Here is a 20,210-nt window from a genome sequence, read left to right as displayed (position 1 = left end):
TGGGCTCTGGACGCAGTGGGTTTTCCTGACTAGGACTGGCTCATCTCCCGGGCCCCTCCCCTCCGCAGCGGTGCTGAATTAGCTGCCTTCAGAACAGGCGAGGGCCGGAAAAAGGGGGGTAGGGAGAAGAGCAGGAGAGAGGATCCCCTAGGGAATGCGCACAAATAACACGACGGGGTTGTCTCTGAGCTGCCGCCAGCACCACTGGTCAGGCAGCCACCTGAGTCCTGCGCTACGGGGTTGTTTAAAAGACTGGAGTTCAGGAGTGGCAGAGAACAGCTCTGATAAAGGGAGTACCTGCAATAGGTGTTCATTTGGACTTGCTACAATCTGATAAACTTCGTGGCCCTCACCTAAGCTTGGAACAGGGGATGATATTTCCTTTGGTGACCACATTTGGGGAGAGAGAGGGGTTAGTTAAAGGGGAAGGACGGTTCACCGGAGCCACAGCCAGACTTGGGCTCCCACACCCAGGGGACTCATGTGAATGCACAGAACTCCCTGAAAATTCAACATCAGAGCTTCTGATCCATCTTCCCTTAGGCCTGGCGCTGACTTTTTCTCACAGGTAGAGCAGACCGCTCTCTCCCCCTGCCTGCCCATCCCCCTACTCCCACCCACCCCCAGACACTGATCCACTGGAGATTTCCAGTTTGTTCCATCTTGTATCAGTTCACTTGACCTCCTCGGACTTCGGGTGTAGGAGGGAGGGGCGTGCACCTAACGCTCCCCGACCTCCCCTTTCCCGAGTTTTCGCCTCACCTGTGCTTCACTGTGTGCCTGGCAGGCGGGCCCTGGCTGCTGATACTGTGACATGGAAGCCCTCTGCTTCTGCACAGATGTACAGGAATGGGTTTGGGCTTTTATGCTGGAATTCCAGTGAAGATATGCTGGGGCGTGGGGCGGGGGATGTTGATAAGATCCCGAGATGTGTCTTCTGCTTTCCTGCCTAAGCCGGGAGGCCACGGAGTTGCTTAAGATGCCCGCGGGGCTCCGCCAGCCCTCAGCGGTGGGTGGGTAGGGATACAGGCTGTGCTGCCCTCTCCTCCGGCCCAGAAAGCTTTCTGAAGTTCGCTGACACCACGGCAGAGTTCAGGCACGTCGGAGTGAGGGAGAAGTGGCGAGGGATTTGGCACTCGCCTCTCGGCGGCTGGAAACAGCGCGTCAGCATCACCGGACGTGCCACCCGGCCGGCCAGGCGCGCGCTCGCCCCACCCTCTGCACTTGAGCCGGGGTTCGTGTCCATGGCAGCTGCAGAGCTCACACCACGTCCCGCCCTCCAGTCTGGAGGTACGAAGCCGCCCCTGCCCGGCCGCGCTTCGTGGGCGGCTTCCTCCTGTCCGGAAGCGCTGGGCATCGGGACCCGGGTCCGCAGGGCCCTCCCCGCCCTCTCCTCTGAGCTTCCCACGCCTGCCCTTCGCCGAGGTGTGCGAGGCCACTGTGCGTAGCAGCGAGGGGAGCAGAGCCGTGAACTTAACTGCTCGCGCAGGGCCCCGGCACTCGGGTCCGCCCGCGCGTGCGGTCCGTGAGCCTGGGCGCAGTGCGAGCGTGGCTGCCGGCGGGTTCACCGCCTCTGCTAGGGTCTCCCCTTGGCTCGTCAGCCCCAGGGTGTGTGTAGGGGTTGACGTGTTTGTACACGTATGTAAAATATTTGTTTACACGCACATTTCTCCCAATTCAGCAGATTTCTTAAGCTCCCTCCCTTGCACACCTTGAGCCCGCCTCCTTCCCCTCCCCCACCACAGACCCCACTGGGCCACCCGTCCTGCCCCTTTGGTCCCCGGCGCCCTGCCCCTTTGGTCCCCGGCTCCGTAGCCACGCCGGTAACTCCCTGGCCTTCACTCCTTCATTTCCTCTCTGCTCTGAGCACAGACTGCGTCTGACAGAGCCGGACGGTAGTGCCCAATGCCACTGAGAGGTGTGTGACCACCTGGCCTTTATGAGAATGTTCTGAATTTGTTTTTATCGAGTACATATATTCAGGATTCTTTAAAATGTATCTCTTCAGAATGAGGCCTACTAGTGTGTGTCTAGGGAATGTGAGAATGAGGGAAAGATGCTAGCATTTAGGTATAGCTGTTTGTGTTTAAAGGTTATGACGTGGACGAGATCTCAGTTTCTCCTTTCACAAACGCACTTTTTTACAGGGCCCCCGTGTTACCACCTATAAAGTGAGAAAGTTGAACCAGAGGGTCTCTTAGGCCACCTTTAGCTCTACAGTTCCACGAAGCAACTTTCAAACGACTACTGAGGGTCTGTATCAGGACTGGATGCAGGGAGGTGTCAGGAGGGAGAGGAGACCCATGTGAACAAGCTAGTGAGTGTGTGCGTCAGAGTGCAAGGGGCAGGTTGGTAAAATGGGGCGGTTGGAAAGGATTGAGGAATCTGGAGAATCTGCACTTTCTCCCGGAAGAGTTCAGGCTGTGGGCACCTTGCCTTCCAAACCCCCTCTCAAGTCAGGGTGGCGCTGGTGGCACGCCCTTGAATTCTCACTGAAGTTGTACGGACGGTGACGACGATGACACCCTCCCATCACCGGTTTCTCAGGGTGTCTAGGCAGGGCTGGCCTTCAGTAAAACCATTTCAATCAGGAGGAGATTTCCAGCGCAGCAGCCAGAGGCTGACACACTATCTAGCGGGACCCTGCTGCAGGTGAAGCAGCGAGCGGGGTGGCACGTGGGTGTGCATGAGTGTATGTCCAAAGACAAACACTAAGTCTTTTTCCCCGAAACAATAGCAAAGAACTTTGGAAAGCCTTTTAAGTAGGCTAAAAACCAACCAAAAAAAACCATCATTGTATAAAGAGATCAAAGTTTAAAACTCGTGGAATGCAAAAAAGAATAGAGGACAACCAAGAAAAACTGTTAAAATCCCATACGTAACCACAAGGAACATTCTGGTAGATTGCTTAGCTAACTGAACGTGCAGGGGACGTGGCCTGAGCAGAACATCCTGAGCCAGCCTGGGAGAAGGCGAGTTCGCCTGAGGGCTCTTCATCAGGAATCTCCATCCGGCCCGCCCTGCCCTGGTCCAGCACAGGCCATCCCCCACCTTTCTCCCCTCCTCTGTGACCTCAGGCTTCTTCCTCCCGCCACCCCAGGGGCCCAGGACCCAGCTGCACCTCTCCAAGTAGGGAGCACTGTTTTCTTGTGGCCCCGGTGGGAGCCCGGCATCACTTCACCTGAGGGCCCAGAGTGACATGCAGCAGTGACTCTGCAGCTGACTCTGCCTAGGGATTTCATCAGAAATGGGTGCGGTTCTCTCCCTGGCAGCGCCCGTCTCTGTTACACTGTATCGTCCAAGGACAGCTATTAACTGAGTCTGGAAGGGTGAGTGGTCATTCCATCCCAGCTGAAGATTATATAATGGAGCGTGTCTGGGTGATGTCGTCTGAGACAAGAGCAGCAGACCACGCTGATGCCTGCACTTGCGAGCAGCGTGGGCACCCTTCCCGTGGCTCCATCGGCAAAAGAGAAATCTGTGCCTCTAAGATCGAAACCCTCACCCCGGGAGAGGAAGAACTAACTTACGTGGCAGTCGGGTGCCACACCTGGGGTTGGCATCGTGGGCCGCAGACCAGCTTTGTGACCTTACGCCGCTGACGCTGACCTCTACTTGTGCATAGTGCTTTCCACTTGACGGGATATGTTCTCACAGCCATTTGATCCTCACATTAACCCTGTGAAGTAGCCAGTAATCTCTTTCTCAAAAAAAAAAAAAAAAAAAGGAGCAGAAACCCAGGCTGGTTGGCTGACTCACCCCAGCTCACTGTCCTGTGAACACTCTGGACTGTCAGAGCTTCAGCTCCAGATCCTAGGACGCAGCTCTTCCCACTGCCACACTGACGACATGGGCTTGCTACAGAAACAAACCTGTGAGATGCAGGGACCTGGACCCTTGAATTTCATTTCAGGCTGGCCAACAAATTCCAGGTGTGGGATCCATTTTTTTAAATAGGTTTTATTTTTTACAGGAAACACTGAGCAGAAAGGACTGAGTTCCGTATGCCCCCTTCTCCCCACCTCACCCGCCAGTTCCCGTTATTAACTTCTGTATTACTGTGGTGTAGTTACTACAATTGATAAACTAATCTAGATACATCATTATTAACTAAAGACAGTAGTTTACGTTAGGATTCACTCTTGGCGTTGTACGTTCTGTAGCTTTTGACAAATGTATAATGACGTGGATCCACTATTACAGCAGCAAACAGAATAGGTTCACTGCCCTACAAGTCCTCTGTGCTCTACCTGTTTGTCCCTCTAGCCCCCAACCCTCAATCTTCTTACCTTTGGAATCTATTTTTTCAATTTAGTTTTTTTTTAATGTATAATAGATGACAATTTTGGAGTCATTGAGCGTACTTAGAGTTACTTTCACTGTTTTTCACCCAAAGCAATGGATTCTGGGTTTTGTTTGTTTTCCATGATCTTAGAAAAGTGAGCTCTAAAGATTATTTTCTCCCTCTTCAATGCAAATAGTCACCCTAACTCCCAAGAGGGGCAAATATTTAAAGTTTATTGAGTGTAGTATATTCCTGCTTTAGAAAAATTAAGGATTATCTTCAATCCTCCCCTTCCGCTCTCTTCCAGGCATTTTCTGGGGGTTTGGATACATGGGGAGGTTTGGATACATGGGGTGGCCAAGAATCTGTCTCCAGGCCTGCCCCTCAGTCACTCCTGTCACCTAAGCATCACCAGGCACTCTGGGAAAATCCTGTTTGTCGTCTTGCTTGGGAAGATAAGTGGAAACGCATTTGACATTTGAGTTGAAAGGACAGTCTTTGCCTTCCTGAATCTTCCCCGAGGGGATTCTGTGGCTTACAGGTCCATCTTCCCAGGACCCATCTTCTCACCCACGACCCTTTCTTTGACCCTCATGCCCCAACCAAAAAAAAAAAAAAAAAAAATTGCAATTCTCTAGTCTGACTGTAAAAGAAGGGATTCAACAATAAATGTTGCGTTGTTTACATGGTAAGCAAAACTCTCCCTCAGTGGACTTTCTCTGAGGAGGTGACTGAGGATCTCAGTTGTCTTTCTTAGAACAGCCTCTTCAGTTGAACCTGGGAAGAAGAGAAGAAAAAAAAAAAAAAACGCTTCTCAGAATGATGAGCATTTGCATCATACAATCCAACTTCCTCTCCTCCTCTCTCTCTCTGTGTTTCTCTCTCTCACACACACACACAGCCTCCCTCTTTCCAGTTAAGAAATTTCAAGAGGTCAGTGCCGCCCCCGTGTCTAAAACTTCAATGTTTGCCTTTGCAGGGACTTTTCCAACTTTACCTAGAAAAGAACTAACCAGAACCTTAGCACTTGTGGTCAGCCTGCTTCCGGCTGTGGCTTGAGTCGGTTTGTCTGCTCTGACAGAGGAAGTGCTTGCTGTGACGGGAACTGCACTGGCTGGATTGTAGGAGGACCAGGGCAGACAGTGCCTAATGACATTGGTATGCGAGGTGCCAACAGCAAGGAAAGTGAGGGAAGCACAGAGGGGCCCTCAGACCCAGAGCGACAGATGCAGCTGAGAGACGTGCAGTGAACCCACGAGCCTCCCCAGACCCACCCTCCTGAACACGCACACGCACATGCACACACACACAGCCCGAGATGAATTCATGTATAAACAAAAGTGCCTTAGTTGGTGACTTTCTTAAAAAGGCAAGAGAAGCCAGGATACTGAGACATGTTTTTGATCTGGAATGGACATAAAGGCAGGATTTTGCAAACATTTATGGACCTTCAGCCCCTGGCTGGCTGGGGAACCACGGGCGCAGGCTTCCCTGGAGTCACTGAGCACTCAGACAAGCTCAGCATTTGCTATGAAAGTCTGAGCTAAAGAGAAAGTGACTGGACTCAGGTGTTCTCTCTCCGCTCCAAGGCCAGGACTGGGATAGTCTAACGATCTTCCTGTAAAGATTTCGATCTCTGTGCAGAGGGTCCTGCTGGTGGGGAGCCTCCACGCCACGTCGGAGCTTATGCCACAGTGCAGGGTGCAAAGCCGAATGGAAACTGAGAGAACAGTCTGGCTAGAATTGTTAATTAATTTTAACTACTAGATGCTCCCTGGTAATTTGAGATTAGACTTAACAGCTCAGGATGATTTTTTTTTTTTTTTTTTTTTTTTTTTTTTTTTTTTGCGGTACGCGGGCCTCTCATTGCTGTGGCCTCTCCCGTTGCGGAGCACAGGCTCCGGACGCGCAGGCTCAGCGGCCATGGCTCACGGGCCCAGCCGCTCTGTGGTATGTGGACCGGGGCACGAACCCGCGTCCCCTGCATCAGCAGGCAGACCCTCAACCACTGCGCCACCAGGGAAGCCCCCAGGATGATTATTTAATTAAAATACTGGCACCACCTAGGACCACAAATTTGGGGACATACCCATGTCGGGGCAGAAGAGCTCCCGGTACACACCATCTGCTTTGCGTCGTTAGATATTAAGGTTGGAGGAGGGCAGTGAGGGAGAACCTTTAAGGTGGTGATTGGTAAACATCTCAACCAGGAAATCCTGTTCCTCCCTTTGTACTGAAGGACTCTCATGAAATGGAGAACGAAGGTGTATCGCCAGGATTGGGGCACATGGTACAGAGTGGCCTGTGAAAAGTATGACATTTCTTTAAAATCTTGGGGTTTTACCTTTAAAATCAGACTCGGTTTCCTGTTCTCCAGGGCATATTTTGAGTTTAATATAAAAATATTTTGGATCGTTAACCACTGACTAAAATGGACATTCTAAGAAGATGCATTATTTCTGTCTATGGCTTTATGTACCCCTCGGGCAGGGCCTTCATGCCCCAGGATTACAGGTGGCAGCCCACTTACAGAGGTACAGATAAAGCGAAAACGAACAGCATCTGGTGCATCTCCTGGCCACTGCGGTGTGGAGCAAAGATGCCGGTAGCCGCCATTTTAAGGCCGGTGGACCCCATTTGATGGCTTAATGGATACTCACTGGGCACTCAGGACTTGGAGCTAGGCCTGCAGTGGGGTCCATGAAAGCGAAGAGCCGTGCCCTGAGCCCTGCACTGCACATTCCTTGCACTGCATTCCACCCCTTGGGGGCAGGGACCTTGTCTTCCTCATCTCTAGACCCTCAGCACTCAGCCCTGTGCCAGGGACAGAAATCAGAAATATTCAGTAAACGGTTGTTGGATGAGGTCTGTGCGTCTTGCATGTCAGAGACCTTTCTGAAATCACTGCCTGGGAGTCCAGAGATCAAATCACATACACCATGGAAGAAGGTGGGAATCTGCCGTGGAAAAATTCTCTTTTTCATCTGTAGTCATGTGGTCGCTTGCTGTTAGAATAAGGAAAAGAAACTGTTCCTTAAACTTAAGGAACTTAAGCTATGTACAGAATCTTGCATGGATTTTCTGTCTTCTTTTTTGAAGACCTGTTTAATGTGGACTCTGTTTGGAAATCTGTGTTTTCTATTTTTTATGGAGGGTTTTGTTAAGCAAATGAACATGAAAATTTGAGAGCCAGGTCTGAGATGAATTCTCTACCCATTTTAGGCAGTTGTACATTCCTCTGCATGTCGGGAGTCTGTGGGCTGCAGGTGAGCTCTCACTCCGGCTCGTACATGTCCCCTCTCTCCGCCAGCGCCTCGTCGGGCATGGGCTCCAGGTCACCTCCTCCCCGTCCCCACCACCCATGTGTCCAGGCCTCCTCCTGTCACCTCCTGTCACCGCCGTCCCTCTCCCTCGCCAGCCCAGCCGGCATGGCTCTCCGGTGCTCCACGGTCTGGGCTGCTGCCCCGCCTGTCTGCCCTCCGCCCCAACTGCGGCCACACTGGGTTCAGGGCTGTGCCAGCACCCCCCTCTGCTGAGAAGGCCCTCACGCTGGCCCCTCGTCTGGCCAAGTGATAACCTTCCTTCAGGCCCAGGCCCTCCCCGAAGAGGCTTCCAGCCACGCAAAACCACTGTGGTCGGTCCTTACGTTGACCCTTCTCTTCCTGCCGCTCATTTGACACGGCCTAGCTGCTTTGTTTCTTCTTTTTTTTAACTGAAATGTCCACTCTCCTTAACTAAATTGCAAGCACTTTGATGGCAGGAGCCCTACCTCATACTTAGGTTTCAAAGCCATGTTCACTTTAAAGAGGTCCAGGAGGCAGTGACCAAGTGCAGGGGGCTCACTGCTGTTTCCTCAGAACCAAGCATGTAAGGTAAGGGCTCCTTAAGTATTCATTGAATATGCTGTATTTTTAAAAATGTTTTCTTCCAAGAGTGCTTATTATACTTCTGACTTGAATCTAAAGAACTATCAAATATTTCCCCCCAAATATACTGAGTAATAGAAGTTTACAGTTTGTAAACACCAGATCATCCTCAGGATCTCCTTTGAAATACAGGGATTGTTTCCTCCCTCCTGGGGCTGCGTCCTGCGTTACCATGCAGCGTAGGCCTTAGCGATCTCTGAACTCCCTGCTACGTCACCTTCTGTCGTATCCCCATCGATGGTGTGTCCATGTGCTCCCGAGTCTGACGGTGTAAGTGGGACTTTGGATCTTTCCTCTTCACCTTGCTCTCCTCAGGGGTCAGTGTGCAGACATTTGCAGCCGTCCCCGTGGATATCCAGTCTCGGGTACACAGCCGGCCTTGCTGCAGTTGTGCCCATGGTCCATCAGCCTGGCCACCCGTCTCTCCGTCCGTCACGGGGCCCGCGCTGCCTAGTGAGAGTGAGTAACCGCCAGCCACCTGTCCCCGCCGTGTGCCCCGAGCAGCTAGGTGCTTCTTCCCTTAGAGTGGCACAGTGGGAAGGTGGGATGGTGTGTGAAGGACTGACATGGGGCAGTGGTATCATCAGTGACAGGTGACCTGAGCTGCCTTTCAGTGGTGCTGCTGTGCTTAAACGTTTTCAGATGTCTGCTCTCTCCTCTTCCCTGTAGACACACAGCAGAAAACTGATTAGACGTGGCTACGCTGCAGGGTTTTAGGCTGGCCATCTTTGAAATGGGGTATTTTGTCAAACATCCTCTTGCCCACTGCTCTGTCTGTGGTGGGAGGTTGATAACGAGTACCGGCTAACGTCAGGGCACATGGGAAGGGAGCGTTGATCACAGGGTGTGTGGCACAGGAAGGTAAACAGCATCACTTCCCTCTTCCAGCAGTCCTTCTAAGCAATGGAGGTTTACCATTTAAGCATTAGTTACCAGGGCCCGCCCAGGAGACAGTGGCTTTATCATCCCTTGCTTCCACAAATATTTATCAAGGGTCTGCTGTGTTCCAGTCACTGTACTAAGGTGGTTCCTGCTCTCAGGATGCTGGCAGGCTAGTGAGTCCCGACTAGACTTCCCACGTCTTAAGCAAACGCTCTCAAGTAGATGGGACACCTTGTGCCACTGTGGTATGCCTTCTTCGTATTATTTTCAACTAGTTCTTGTTTGGCTTCTATATTGCTAGATTGCATTAGGTCAAGACACGGTTTAGTTATCTTGCTTTTTAAAATTTAGACGTCTTGGGTATTTTGTTCTTGATTTTGAGTATGTTGATGCCTTCTATTCTATATGACAGCGGTTGGCAAACTCCAGACTGTGGGCCAAACCTGGCCCTCCATCAGCATTTGTAAATAAAGTTTTATTGGAACACAGCTACCCCCGTTCATTTATGTATTCCCTATGGGTGTTTGGGGGCTACATAGCAGATTTGCTGTGACAGAGACCATATGGTCCAGAAAGCCAAAGATATTTACTATCAGAAAATGTTTACTATGCAGAAAAATTCCTCTGATCTCTGGTGTACACAAAGCAACAGCAGCAAATTCTGTGTGTTGGTGGGGTGGGCATGATTTGTGTTAGGATGTTTATTAGAATTCATCCCGACGAGATCCGAATGGCCCAGGTGAGATGTGACGCCAGCTGGCTGTGGAATGAGTCCGTGTGCCTCCCCTTACCTCCGGCTGATGAAGCTCTTCTTACGGTTCATTCCTGCCTCTCTGTACAGAACTCACCCAGGAGGGGTACTTTTTATGAGAAAAGCGTATGTGGGCAGAAAGAAGTGAGGTGGGAGGCAGCGGCTTGTCCATTCTGTTAACCAGCGGTGAGAAATACCGTTTACAGGTATGAGCTACAGGCATCAAAACAAAGGGAGGAGACAGGGAAGGAGACTGAATGGGTCTTTCTTATACCAACTGACAGCACCCACCAGCCATTTCGGGCTGGAAGGAAAAAAACAGGAGTCGAGAGGTGGTTGTCCATAAGTTCACATAGAGGGAGACTGAACCTGCTCCCCATTTTCAGCCTCTTAACAACCCTCTACCAAGCAAACACACCCATACACGTTATCTGGTCGATCCCAGGACACTCGGGATCTTAAAATTCACGTACTTGTAGAGTGTTTGCAAGTGATTTTCCAAGTATAATGCTTTAAAAACTATACAGCACAGTATGAGGTATCTAGCGTCGTCAAAGTCGCAGGCCGCAAACAGGAGGCGGTTGCCAGGGGTGGGAGAGTTGCTGTTCAGGGGTGATGGAACTGAAGTTGGGGAAGGTGAAAAGAATCCCCGAGGTGGGCGGTGGTGGTGGCTGCACAACGCTGTGAATGCACTTCATGCCACTGAACTGTGCACTTAAAAATGGTAAATTTTATTACATATATTTTAACACGGTTTTAAAACTCCAATCTCATTAGCTGTGTCATTTGCAAAGATCACAGATGGAGTGGTAGTAGTCGTATGTGGAGGTTAGGAATCTTGTCTGGAAACCCACTCTTCCTCGTATGTTGACGTGATTTCTTCTAGGAATTAAGAGAGTTTAATTATGTTCAACTAAAAAGATATTTACTGAAGGGTTTAAAAAAATACACAGTACAGTACGTTGGTTCTGCAGCAATCAGAAAGAGCCGGATGAAAGATGGCACAAAGAAAAGACGGAGCAGGAAGACTGCCTCTGTGGTCTCTCCTCTTCGAAGTGACTCCCTCTTTCTTTCACGTGGATCCTAGGAGAGAAACCTTGACTGGTTCCCGAGGATGAGAGCCATGTCCCTGGTCAGCAGCGATGCGGACGGAGAGCAGAACGAGCTGAGGAGCCTGCAGGAGAAGCTGGAGTCCACCATGAAGCTGGTCACGAATCTTTCCGGGCAGCTGTCAGAGTTAAAGGACCAGGTAAAGAAAAGGAACCCCACCTGCCCACACACACCCACACACACCCACACACACCCCCACTACCATACACGCCAAGTGTGGTGAGGAAAAAAAATCACTAGTGCTCATGTTAAAATGCTGAAGTTTATCACCTGGATAGAAAAGGAAACGGGCAACAGAGGACAAACTCATTTAGTCCATCAGTTTCCCCTCCACTCCACCTCCACTGCCCTTTGACAGGATAAGCCCATGACGCTACTTTCAGTGCTGCTCAGGACGAGGTTTTCATATGAAAAACAAAACCAGAAAATGAGAAAATGCAAACTACTTCAATGAAGTGCTGTACAGAAAAACACGATGTGTAAAGCTGTACTTTTCTTCACTGACAAAAGATGAAAGGCTGTTTCTGGTTTTGCTTTTCAGCCCTCAGATCTATCGAACCCTGGCCCCAGATACTGAAATCCAGCATACTGGGATAAACCACAGTCAAGGAAGAGCTCCTTTTGGTTCATTCATTGGCCAAATCCTTATTGAGTGGCTCCCATAGTCCAGGCAGCGTGGCAGGTGCTGGGGGTGAAACAGTGACCGCTCTGCCGGCCGCATCCCTGCTCTCACACGGCTCAGCTGTCTACAGACGTGCTGCTCCATCCTGCTCCCTGTCCCTAAGATAAATGCTTTGCCCCTGTAACTAAGCTGGGCGAAGGGGGCAAGTCTGCAGCAAACCCTATATACTCCGGTGCCCCCCTGCCCCGCCCTTGACCCCCTTAAAATGAGCACTCACAGTCACCAGGTGGTGACCTCCTGCTGGGAGGACCTGTGCTCTCCCCGTAGGTGACCGGGACAATCCTGCACAAACATGGCAACAGTTCAGCCTTCCGTACGCGGTGCTGAAAGCTTTTAATCAATTCCGTAGACCAGATTATAAAGTTTGCACAGCAGTAGTTATCAGACAAGGCTGGCCTAGAGGTAAGTTGTAAGGTATACGCACAGGTGATTTATTCCTCTAAGGTACATAATAGCTAGTGAAGGCCCTGTCTGGGATCAACTCTTCTTGGAGGTAGTTTACATGGCACTTTAACAATCCTACTTTGAATTGTATTTCTTTTCCAACTAAATTGTGCCAAACTGAGCCCCAAGATACCATTTGGTCTCAAGTTCTTTTCTTTCACATGTATTAAGATACAAATAAAAAGACTAATGGGAACAGAAGGCCTTATTTATGAAGGCTGTCTACAGCACTGAGCTTGGTAGCCACCTTAAAATGAGTAATAACCTAAATAAGTAAAACTAATGAAGATCTAACTAGATTACTTTGCTTATTATTTTATTAACTTTTTACCCCTACTGTGAAACACTTGACAGATGTTCCACAGGACTACACTGATTCATGAGCACACTGTCTGTCTGCTACAGCTGCTTCTGTTTCCCCCCTGAAGAGCGAGGCAGGCTCCGTAAGGCATGTAGCAATGCTCAAGTTCCCTTCCTCTCCCTTGGAGAGAGCTGTGGCTCCAAGAATCTCCATTAAATCAGATGTTTTAAATTAGATGCCAAAAAATCTTACGAAAACTGATCTCATGCAGACCTAAATAAAGGAAGTATTTAGTGCTCTAGAAAGTGCCATTTGTAAACATGTCTGAAACAAACTATTATTGGGTATTCTGGGGTAGTAAATGCCGCTCGAGCCCTTCTCTATAGGCCAGGTCTGTCCTTTCAATGCTTAGAGAACCCTGTGTGTTGAATCTCTCCCTGAGGGTGATTCTGAAGTTGCTTCAGTGATGCACACTGTGCAAACCAGTGAACCTGGTCTAAGGAGTGAATTGAAGCTGAGGAATTCGCACAGAGAATCATAGGTATAGGAGGTAGCCAAGACCACAGATGGCATTGCACCCAATTCCCTCATTTTATTTCGTGAGGACATTCAGGTTCACAGCAGGCTCTTAGGAAATTTATCCAACTTTACCTGAGAATGTCAGGCTGGAACTCCTGGTCTTGCAATCTGGGTTTGATTTTGTGTGTGTGTGTGTGTTGTGTTTTTATTTTCCCTCGTTTTGTTTTGTCACTGTACCGTTTGCCTTTCATGGTTGACTGTTTAAATACTCATTCATTTTTTTTAAGAACGTTAAAGAGTTTCAGAAGTTGCATCACGCACTTAAACGTTAAGGAGTGGTACATTCATTGCCATGTTACACCACTCATCAGAGACTTGGCATTAGAATCGTTTCTATGAAGCCAAAATTTTGGCTTGAACAAGCTATGTAAAACTTGATTACATATGGACTAAGGTTCATTAAGTGACATCAAAACCAGTGTGGTTTAAACTGCTTGGTTTCAGCTCTGTTTACATTTTTGTTTTAAAGTTAACGGTTGGAACCACCCTTCAGAAAACCTTTCCCCTATGAATGAATTTGAAATTGGACCATTTTTTCTTGTAAGGTGTTATAGGCTAAGAAGAAATTGGAGGAAACCAGTAATATATTCTCCAGTGCCTTTACCAGCATTGATCTGCTTAGGTTTTAAGGTGACCAGAATCACAGGAAAAATTCAGCATTGTTGCTTTTGCTGGGGGAAAATCTGCTTTTTTCAGAAGGAATTAGTCAACATTTTCTTTTGATTTTGTAACAAAACTGTAAAGCATTTGAGAATCAACTTGTTGAAAAGATATGAATTTTATTAAATTTGGTGTGTACCAGTCCTAAAGACTTCTTAAATTGTTCTGCATAAAAAGCCATGCAGACAGGTCAGAGAACTGCTGGTTCTTAAATGGTAATTGTGAGAATTCCTGCCCTCCCAAGGGAAAAAAATTTTGAATTACAAAATAAAAACTCCATGAATGATTAATGAACAAGAAACTCCGTGATAGATATTTTTTGAAACAGCTATGAAAGAATACCATTCACTGGTAAAAGTGCTGGAAAATACAAAAATTGCTTCATCAGTTAGATATTTTTGCAGATCTTCTGGTCCAAAAACCAGCATAATGGAGCAAAGACAGCTGAATGTCTTGGGATTTAATCTTTACTGTTATTGACCTCATTGGTTGTTGTTTTCTTAAAATACCAGTTTGAGGAGAAAAAGTTCTTATCAAGGATATTAGTAAAATCCTGGTTAGTGGTTTTTCTGTTACTGCCAAGAACAGTTAATTAAAATTGCTGTTCTAAGTGTTACTTAATGATGCTTCTCATCTTGAAGTTTCCCCTCCCAAGAGATTCTGAATACTAAATGTGATTCTCTTACATTCTTATTCCAAGGCGGAGAACTAATGTAAGAACTTAAATTTTTTTTGCATGTTTTCTTCATATTGAGAGAAGGGTTCACTTTCTTGAAAAATGTGACTGGCTTCCTATAGGACAGTGACCCTTATTTGTAGTTGGTAGGAAAAGAAGTAGTGCTTGAAATTCATGTCATATTAGCATGCGATAGTGTCCGGCATTTTTCACGCAAGAGGGTTATCATCTTGTTAACATTAACTGCGTAAGGAAGGAAGAATTCCATTCTTCCCCACAGCTGGAAGAATGGAATGTTAAACCTTACTTGAATGTCTGTGGTCCTTACACTGTGTTGGAACCACAAAAGAGAGGCGTTTGGTAACACCTGCCCTCTAGGATACTGTAACTGATCCAGAGAGAAGCAGACCTCTAATGTTAGGATACAGTAGGAAAAGTTCCATGGCCCGAGGAATGAAGTGAGTTTCATTTGTGAACAAAGGAGCACAGAGAAGTAGGCAGGCAGTCCCGTGTGAGGCCTTAGAGGGTCGGAGGAGTTTAGCTTCTACAGTCCTACGAGCAGGTGACGTCTGAGCTAGCTGAGAAATGCAGCAGGGGGCATCCCAGGAAAGGAATCAGCATGAGCAAAGGCATGAAAACGCATGGCATGCTCAAGGAATGGCACTGTGCTCTGGGTCATTTGTTCTTCGAACTATCATTTATGAAACACCTATTTGCCAGGTGCAGCCCTAGGTACTGGGGTTACAAAGGTGAATAGAACCAATTCTCCTTCTTCAAGGAACTAACAGCCTAGAGTGGGAGACAAACAAGTAAACAAATAAATTATAATTCAACATGGTAAGTACGTAACAGAGGTTTGAACAGATTGCCCTGGGAGTGGAGAAAAGGGAGCACTTCATTCAGCCTGATCACAGGGAGAGGGTTCGAGGCAACGCCTCGGAAACCCTCTCAGAGGTGGGAATGCAGGAACTTGGTTTCAAAGCTTGAGAGTTTGCCAGATGAACTAGAGAGAACAGCACCCTAAGGATCGGGAGTGTGAATATCTGTATATTTATATTAAACCGATGTAACTGTGTTCAAGAGATGCTGCAGTTTTATTTCTGAATATTTTAGGCTCATCGTTAGGAGCGTGACTGATTTCATAGGACTGTGAAGCGCAATTCTGAGGACTGGAGTTTCCTGGTTGTTTAGAACCTGAGTAGCCACGACCTCACTGTGACAGGAAAGCAGGTTGCGGCTTTCACGTGCTGTTGCTGAACCTTCCCTGCTATTATTGCCAGCCCTTAATCGTTTGGAGGCCGGTAGCGGTGGAGTAAATTTTGCCCATTTGCACTCCACTCTCCGTATTTTCATGCAAGATCTTTTAGATGTTTGGCTACATCTGACTTGTAAAGCTACCAGTATCGTTTGCTTCTTGTTTAGACTGAGTCAAAAGAAGGAATGCTGAAATTCAAGTTAGTCTGTATATAGATTATGAAGAAGGATATTGCTTCAAATATTCATCCTTAGCTAAATGTAGATTTTGAGGATTTTAAACGTATCTACTACAAATGAGACATTTCACCCTAATCAAAGTAGCTTTTTCAGTATTAGAATTTTGACTGAAGTTACCACCTTAGACGTGAATCTGATGGATATATATATTTTTAAAGTTTATTTATTTTTGGCTGCGGTGGGTTTTCGTTGCTGTGCGTGGGCTTTCTCTAGTTGTGGCGAGCGGTGGCTTCTCTTGTTGCGGAGCACGGGCTCTAGGCGCACAGGCTTCAGTAGTTGTGGCATGCGGGCTCAGTACTTGTGGCGCACGGGCTTAGTTGCTCCGTGGCATGTGGGATCTTCCTGGACCAGGTCTCGAACCCATGTCCCCTGCATTGGCGGGCGGATTCTTAACCACTGTGCCACCAGGGAAGCCCCTGATGGATATTTTTATCTAGTCAGTTTTGTTTCAAATGTCCAGAGAGAATACATTGTGAGAATATGCTAAGGATAGACTTTGGTCATTATTTCTGTGTTTTGATATAGGTAGTAGTAAAAGATAACGATGATGCCTTAAATAACATATATAGTGCGTTTGAATCTATGAAGACCGATAGGTAAGTAGGCTGAATTGAGCTAATAAAGCCAGAAGTTATGTGAGAATATGTACTAAGGGGCCAGGGAAACAACTGGCCAGCAGTGTTGAGCTTGGTTTCTTATAGGCCAGATTTAGTCCTTTAGGGGGTTTTGTTTTCATTACTCTTCCTATATAATTATCACTGGATGATGACCTTGCCAAAAGGGACCAATACTTAAGCAGTTGCCCAATTCCTTACCATTTATTACTCACTTAAATGGTAGCCATTCTGTCTAAAAGGCCATGGTCGATCAGAACAGAATCCAGGCAGTCAGATTTGTGTACCGACCACCTGCTCAACTGCAGAGAATCTTCTCCAAGGTCTTATTTTGAGAAAAATAATACATTTACCCAAAATACTTTTTTTTTTAAGTATTCAAGTATATGAAAATATAACCACAGTGATCTTGGCCTGTTTCTGAGATAATCAGTGAAGAGCTCTTCTAGAGCAGCAGCGGTCCCAGATCAGTAACACCAATACCTACCTGGGCCTACTGAGTCGGAAACTCTGTTTGTGGACCCTTGGATCTGTGTTTTAAGGAGCCTTCTAGGTGGTTCTGGTGCACACCAAAGTTTAAGAACCATTATTCTAGGGAAACAGAAAACAAAATTAGATAGGTATGTACTAGGTTCTTGAAATTACCAGGAATATGACTGCCTGGACGAAGGTTTGGGCCACTAACCTACAGCAGTAGGGAGCTTTAAGGTTTGTGATGCAGGGAGAGTGATGCGATCGTTATTTCAGGAAGACAACCTTGGAAAATCAGAATCGGACCTCCACTGGGCTATCAGGTGATAACCTGTCGAAGAGGGAAGGAAGGTGTGCCTTCAGTTGCAGACTCATTTGCTATAAGGAACCCAGTTTAGAAGCTCTTAAGTTTAAGAGAAGGAAGAGCCAACAGATTGAAAAGTCACAAAAAGCTGATCCGACAAACAGGCGTGAAGATGCATGTACATAAAAGGTCATCTCAAATGCACGTAGTTATTTATGGAAAAATTTCAGGAAAAGCTTTAATGGCCAACTTCTACAGCAGAAAAATCGCAGCATCCTTAAATGGAAGCTTTGACTAAAGTATCTGTCAATACGGGTTGAGCCCACCACGATTCCTACATCTGTGAGAATGTGGTGATTATTAAGTTTAGTTAAGTTTTATTGGATTCCCTCTCAAGGCTACCTGCGGAGAGGCTAGTCAGGGGGTGAAACTCTGGGGCTAAGCACATGAAGTATCAGGCAGTGAGATGAGTGAATTACTGACTGCATTACAATCTACTTGTGAATTTATTCCACGGGTCACGTGAGGTTCTGCTTCCGCAGCTGAATCTGTGTAGTATAGGGTGTGACACCTCCCTTCACGACTTGTCACTCATCCAAGGAAACTTTAGAGGCTAGCTGGAATATCCTAATGCAACTCTTTATAAAAGGCTTTATAAAAAGCTGCCTTTTGGAAATATTCACTCCTTGTAAATCTTCTCTTCTAAAATATAACTGAAGGCATTTCACAGGAGCCTAAAAATAGTATTTTGATGTGAAAGGAAAACGGCTATGTTTAAGAAAAAATAACCACTTTAAAATTGAACCTAGGTAAGTTAATCTTATTTTATGTTCTCAGGATATTTTGTACCAAAATATTTGATGCCCAGCATCAAATCCTAAGATAGGACTAACTGGGTTATGAGAAATGTGAATGCAGGGAATTAATTATGCCCTGAAATAGCCAGAAGAGAGCTAGATACCTGTCAATATGAGAACTGATTTATTAGTTCGGCAGCCAAAATAAACGGTACCAACCTCTTGTTTTGGGTTTTGAAAGCACTGTTTCATTTGACCAGCCTTAGGAAATGGTCTTTCCTGACCTTAGTGTCTGTAGGGTGGCAAGGAATAGTCACCACTGAGCGCCAGGCCATGATTATGTTATTTAGTCACCCTGGACCTCAGAGGAGAGGACATTCCTCATCTCCCTAGAAAGGCTGTGTGATTTTTTTCTCGCAAATCAAAACTACCCAAGAGTCACTGGAGAGGAATCAAGACCCCCTGAAGACGGTGGACTTAATCTCTCTTAAACCTAGGATCTTAAACACACTGCTTTTCTTGACAGTTTAGTGTGCTGTTACTATCATACAAAGCTATCAGTTGGAAGTGGATTTGGGCGACGATCAAGCATCTTGTGCTTTAACTGTTTTTTTGTTCCTTTATGAAACAAGGAGAAAGCAAAGTTTCTGAATGTCACATTGCCTAAGGCACAGAATTCCCCATTCTGCCTAGGAAGATGTCCTTTTTGAAGTTCTGTGTTTGATATACTGACAGTACACTGTGTTTTGTAGAAAGTGGGTTTCAGTATAAACCATAACCACAGCGGTGATCTATGGTTGAGTATATGATCTGACGTACAGGAAGTGTCTGGGTCTAATGATGAAACTTTTTAACTTTCCAGATGACAGAACAAAGGAAGCAGAAACAAAGAATTGGTCTTCTAGGACACCCTCCTCACGTGAACGTCAACCCACAGCAACCAGCATAAGCAAAGGAAACAAAGGAATCGTACTTACTTACCGTTTTAAATTATTTTTAGTGTGGGTATGGCTAATTCGGTCTGATTCACCCACAGAGGTTACATTTATGCTTAGTATATTTGTAAATACTCAGTTTTATACTGTATGTATATGATTGCTACTCTCAAGGTTTGGACATATGTATTGTAATTAGAATTGTTGGCACGATGAAATTTCATTTGTGCCAAAAATATTAAAAAATGCCTTTTTTGGAAGGACTAAAGAAAGCACCTGATTTGCACTTGAACCACATTATAGATTTAAAAGTATATGACATGTATTTTGTATTTAAAACTAGAATAGCCAGTATTTATGTTTTTTATAGAACTGTGCAATACCAATTATGCAATCACAATAAATTTGTAACTCCTGAGTAGCCTAAGGGGCGTGCACATCTTTGAAGCTGGTGTGTTAATAGTATGTAATAAATGGTTACATATCAAATGATGCTGCTGCCAAAATCATATTAAGAGTGAGTTTTGTACCATACAATTCTCCTGTGGTGACACTACTGCCTCTGTCTCGTAGTGGCCGTGCTCCAAGCCTACGAACTGTCAAGTCAGCATTCATGTTAAGAAAAGCAACTTTAGTTTCAAAGATACTTTAAGGCTTCTGAATTGATCATTTAAACTATTTCTTTAAGTAAGAGAGCTAAATTAGAGGCTCAGACTTTAGTTTGCCAAGTCAGTGAATTTCTTAAAGGGAACTTTTTAATGCCACGTTTGAGGTAAATGCATACTGCTAGCCAATCAGTGTCATCTCCTAGGTGAATTTTGGTGTCACGTTATAAAGCAATGAGTAATGGATGGGCTCCAGATTATCTAGTCCAAACAGTAGAGTTGATTGTTTTTCTTCATCTGAACCAACATGCTACAGTAGCTAAGAAGTATTAAACTATATCCATCCATATAAAGATGAAATATGATCTATCCCATTAGAGCTCATAGTTTGAACACTGACATGTTATTCTTGTGAAAGAGCCACATTTGGGTTTTATTTCTTTGTCACATTATTTCTTTTCTTGATGGATGAAAAAGTATGAAAGGAAACTTTTATATCTGTTGCCTAGTTTTGTACATGGATCTCATTTTACAAGACAATCTCTCTACAAAAAAAGTTAAACATGTATTGAAAGCAGAGTTCTGAAATGAGTAAAGTTTGTAAATGCAGATATAAAAATAATATTTAATAAATGATGCAGAATAAAATACAGCGACCGACTGGTGGCTTTCATTTAGACATTTCTTTGCGTCA

The 20,210-nt window shown here is 46.2% G+C and overlaps 2 protein-coding genes across 5 annotated transcripts in view; one reads left to right on the top strand and one right to left on the bottom strand.

Annotated features, from left to right (window-relative positions):
• ITPR1 (inositol 1,4,5-trisphosphate receptor type 1) overlaps window positions 1–20,168 on the top strand; it is a 329,901-nt gene extending 309,733 nt beyond the window's left edge. The window contains exons 58-59 of the mRNA XM_082638311.1: window positions 10,932–11,093; window positions 18,839–20,168. Of these exons, the coding sequence (XP_082494437.1) occupies window positions 10,932–11,093; window positions 18,839–18,925 (249 nt within the window). The 3' untranslated portion in view covers window positions 18,926–20,168. The remainder of the gene's footprint in view (window positions 1–10,931; window positions 11,094–18,838) is intronic.
• LOC309813445 (uncharacterized protein) overlaps window positions 1,836–20,210 on the bottom strand; it is a 172,174-nt gene continuing 153,799 nt past the window's right edge. For 3 of the 4 annotated variants that reach the window (XR_014295498.1, XR_014295499.1, XR_014295500.1), the window contains one exon: window positions 15,534–16,995. The gene's annotated coding sequence lies outside the window, so the exon portion shown is untranslated. Of the gene's footprint in view, window positions 5,063–15,533; window positions 16,996–20,210 lie in introns of those variants that run through there. The other variant, XM_082638308.1, reaches the window with a different exon arrangement.

The sequence above is a fragment of the Mesoplodon mirus genome (genome assembly GCF_964341445.2).
Source record: "Mesoplodon mirus genome assembly, chromosome: 12".
NCBI classification, from domain to species: domain Eukaryota; kingdom Metazoa; phylum Chordata; class Mammalia; order Artiodactyla; family Ziphiidae; genus Mesoplodon; species Mesoplodon mirus.
The sequence above is the reverse complement of the archived record's forward strand: the minus strand, read 5'-3'. Positions and strand labels throughout refer to the sequence as shown.